Source organism: Cariama cristata, unplaced genomic scaffold, assembly GCF_000690535.1.
Source record: "Cariama cristata isolate BGI_N322 unplaced genomic scaffold, ASM69053v1 scaffold36807, whole genome shotgun sequence".
NCBI classification, from domain to species: domain Eukaryota; kingdom Metazoa; phylum Chordata; class Aves; order Cariamiformes; family Cariamidae; genus Cariama; species Cariama cristata.
In genome coordinates, this window is record NW_009629038.1 from 3,289 (window position 1) to 7,584 (window position 4,296).

The 4,296-nt window shown below is 47.7% G+C and overlaps 1 protein-coding gene across 1 annotated transcript in view; it reads right to left on the bottom strand.

Moving 5' to 3' along the window:
* Nucleotides 1-649: 649 nt before the first annotated feature.
* SCD5 (stearoyl-CoA desaturase 5) overlaps nucleotides 650-4,296 on the bottom strand; it is a gene marked incomplete at its 5' end in the record, with an annotated part of 9,706 nt that continues 6,059 nt past the window's right edge. Inside the window, 2 exons of the mRNA XM_009705021.1 lie at nucleotides 650-840; nucleotides 1,387-1,619. Of these exons, the coding sequence (XP_009703323.1) occupies nucleotides 650-840; nucleotides 1,387-1,619 (424 nt within the window). The remainder of the gene's footprint in view (nucleotides 841-1,386; nucleotides 1,620-4,296) is intronic.

The following is a 4,296-nucleotide window of genomic DNA, read 5'->3' on the forward strand; positions in this document are numbered from 1 at the left end:
CTTCAACACAAAAGGCTGCTCAGCAATAAATGGTTTTCATATTTAGCAAAGACAGCAGTGTACTGGGCTGCCTAACAGGGCTAACAAAAAGAAGAAAGCAGGTTTTCAAACTAAGATCTAACTAAATTTAGGCCAATGTTTCCCCTTGGACATCCTGTTTTTTTAATCGATGCTGTTCCTGACCTTTCCATTAGTCTGTAACTGAAACAGCACATTGGGCCCTGCCCCATCCTCTCCGAGAGATGTGTCTCAAAAGCATATTTGATTAATAGAAGAAAAAAAATCTCCCCTAACTGCACTTGGAAAGGACAGTTAGCTCCTCCAACCTGCCAACGTTTACCATGAACAAGCAAATTACACTGTCTTTCAGACATGAACTACAGGGACTAAAATCAAATCTCTCTCCTGTTTAACTATAATATTAAATAATATATAACATTTTTTACATTTAATAGTCTGAAGTTTGGACATAAGACAGCTAATAAGGAAAAAAAGCTGGGGCTGAATCTGTCCCTGGGGAATTAATTCGACCCAGTTGATCTGAAAAAACTAGTTTTACCCAGAGGAAAATAAATCCACCACAGGCACAGGAGTGCACACCCACCCACCCGCATGTACGACAGCAGTGGCACAGCAAAGAGTTAACTTTTCAAGCGCTGCCATCTCCAGTCCTTTCCTTGCGAGCCTGGATCATCTCCTTCGGAGCCTGCCTGCGGTCAGTGACCAACCCCAACCAAAACATGAAGTCAATGAACCAGGTGGTGGGGTTGAACTTCAGGCCCAGCTCACTGGCTGAGTAGTCGAATGGGAAGGTGTGGTGGTAGTTGTGGAAACCTTCACCTGAAAAGCAGAAAGAGAGTTTAAAGACCATGCGGCTGGCATGTTTATGAACTTAGGAACAGGCTTGGCTGGGACACCCCAACAGCAGTTTCCCAAGTCCTGAATCCAGTGCAGGTTATGCTCCACCCCTGGCTATGGGAGGCCTCTGGGGCACACCCACAACAGACTCCGTTTCAGTGCTTTGGGCTTTCCTCCCCAGTAGGAAGGGGCACATCCCACCCCTTACGCGTGTAAGGGCTTCGAGAGGGTAGATGCACAATCAAGTAAAGCAGCAGAGTCACTTACTTCTGCTGCGCTGAGAAGAGGATTGCTACTGTGAACACATCTCTGCCCAGAGATGACATGGCATTATTTCAATGTTGTTGAAATAGTTCTACCATCAGAAGGAGGAGGGAGTCTTCTTCTAGGATGTGCAAGCTCCAGCCTCCTCCAAGCCCTGGCTCCAAGCGGTGTCCAGTTGCAGGTGCCCAAAGCCCCGATTGGGGTAAAATAAGATGGGATGTCGCCCTGAGTCTGCAAAGCTTTACCCAGGGCTACAGCACTTACCGATGGCTCCCAGAGTGACCAAGGTATTCTGTCTGGGGTTGATGTACTTGTCGTAAGGGCGGTTGCCGTACATGTGAGCGGCGCTGTTAACCAGCCAGGCGACGTTGAGGGAGATGGTGTACCGGAGGATGGAAGCAAGGAAGTAGGCGTTCCACAGACTCTCACCCCAGAGGTACCACGGCACAAAGGTTGGGATCACAAAGCACATCAGCACAACCGAACTCTTGTAATACCTGCGGGGAAAGAAAAGGACACCATTATTGTGGTGGGAATGACAGTTGGGGTGAAGTGGGTTGGATCTCTGGAGACATGGCTCTGCCAGAAACCCCTGGCATAACCTGGGCTGGCGCTATAACCGCGGCAGCAGGGAACATTTCAGACATCCACAATCATGACATAATTTTTCCAAGTGCAACGCAAAATGCCAAGACATCCCGAAACCCCGAACCAGCAGGTAACACCGGAGCTGAACAGCTGAGAACACAGGCCCAAAGCAAAGCTCCCAAGCTGAGCACCCTTAAACCCGGAGAAGCACAGAGTTGCCTGCACATCCTGCGCCTAGGGTCCGGCTCTAGGACTGGAAAAGCCTGGAGCTTGGTGTGGCATCGGCAAAGCTGTGTCGGAAACACATTTACTGCTAAGAACCGTCAAAGACTTCCCCCATGCTCTGGTCGGAAGGGAACCTGCAGCACAGGGCAGGAGCAGCTCCTTTTTACACCACTGCTGCCACGTGAGCTCCAACTGGGGTGGCAGACCCAAAGCAGTGGCCGGGAGACCACGGGCCCCTCACCAAGGGTGAGGGGAAAGATGCATCTTGGCCTGCAGGCCAGGTTTACTGCTGCTCTCCCAGCCCACTGGTTGACACAAGCTCTGCCGCTTCTCCATATATTGGACAAAATCGGCGTGCAGTGCAAAATAGGGAAGGGAGAAAACCAAACAGTCTGAGAACAAGCAAGGAAAGCCCAGGCAAGGGAGGGAAGAGAGAGCGTAGGATGCAGAGAGCACAGAGCTGAAGAGCAGAGACCACAGCAGGAGAAACAAAGAAAAAAAATCACACTGGGGGAATTAATCCAAGTGAAGTGGAGATAGGGAGCAGCTCAGCAAGAAGTGGGGAGGCAAAGCCAAAAGCACGATAGGAAATAAATGACAAATGAGCTAATGGTGCTCGGAAGAGGAGAGCGGCAATACAGCATGGCTTGGGAACCACCAGTGTGTCCCCAGCTCGAGAGGAAACAAGGCCCTGTCTTCCCCGTTGAGCCCTTCCACCTCACTGGAGCGCAGATTTACTACAGCCCATAGTCATCCCGGGGTACCATCCTTAAAGCAAGCTGCCAGGTGAAACTGGAGCAGTAGGCTGAGGTGAGGGGATTTTGAAGGGTGCAGAAAGCAAAGAAATGCAAAGGAAAGACCCATCTTGTTTGTGCTCATATGACAGGTTTAAAGTAGACCCCTGCTTTTGTTGAGTCTTCTGGAAGGGATGAGGAAGAACAGAGTTTGGATTTATTAAACAGTTATTAAAACTTTCCATTTGCTGAAAGTTTTTCAGAGAGGAAGAACTGTCAATTTGGTTTTGACAAAAAACAAACAACCAACTTTAAAACCAAGGACTGGGAAAATGTTAATATTAGCAGTGTTTTTAGAAGGAAGAAAGCTTCCATGAACATCGTTCTCATCTATAACACACCAGGTAGTTTTGATCACCTTGTGGATGAAATAAATTAACCCTTTGCCCTGCAAGTTCTTTGTTGGACGTTTTTGTTGTTGTTTGGAGGTTGTGCTCCAGAAGGAGATCTGCAGCTCTCCAGCCACACCAACCATAGTGAAAAGACAGCATCTCCTCAGCGCTCTCAGAGAACTCTACCTTCACTTACCTGAGCCAAGGCTTTCCAAAGGATACAGTCCCCATTCTTCGCTCCACCAAAGATAACAGATAATTTCCCTCTCATCTGACTGACTTCTGAACCAGGCTGTGGCTAAGGTTTGCAAACCTCATCAATTCAAGCCAGGATTTAAGTAGAGCTGGAGGAGAAAAATAGTTTCCAGACCAGAAAACTCCTTCAAAGTCTCTCCCGCTCCGGGAAAATAAAATAAAATATGGAAACAGCTTCTCAGGTACCAATTAAAACCATTCTGTGAGATACAAGCGGCCCAGACTGAAGTCTTTGATGAAGACATGAGATCTCACATCTGAATAAGCACATGACTATGTTTTCTCTGTCTCCCTTTGCCTGAAACATCCACCCTGGAATAAGAAACCTCCTTCCCTGGAGTTCAGGGGAACCAATGCCTCAGTAGATCCTTGGGGAACAGTGCTGCATTCACCACATGAAAACTTTGTCATGAAGATGCTTCACCTGTGAGCCTCTCATTCACATCACATGCAGGACTACTGCCCCATTATTCATAGAGTGTAGATTTTGCTGTCAGTCATGCCTGGAGCAGTACTGTGATTTCACCTGAAGCAATGTGGTCTTAAACTAATTGAGCGGTACTTCATCCACAGCTCACCAGCACCACTAAATTCAGCAAAGCTAACCACCTGGCCTTAAAACAAAACGTGACAAAGAAGGGTTTATTATGATTCTTACTGATCTGACCTGCCAGGTTTTCCATGCTGTCAAAAAACCCCAACACTTCAACCTTATAGAAAGGAGAAATCCAGAGCAGAGACATATGCCGACACGTAACTTTCTTGCAGAAAACATATTTCTTCACTACACACCATTTGCAGCATAACCAAAGCAGCAGAGTCTGCTTCTCGTGGGATGCTGTTGTTTTGGAAAAGATAATACAACCAAGAGGAGCTGCAGCAAACTGCAAGGGAGCCTTTGCGAACAGGCACTGCCGACTGAGGAACCAGTAAAAGCAATAATACAGGGAGGGTGGTGAATTCCTCACTCCTGCAGCTAT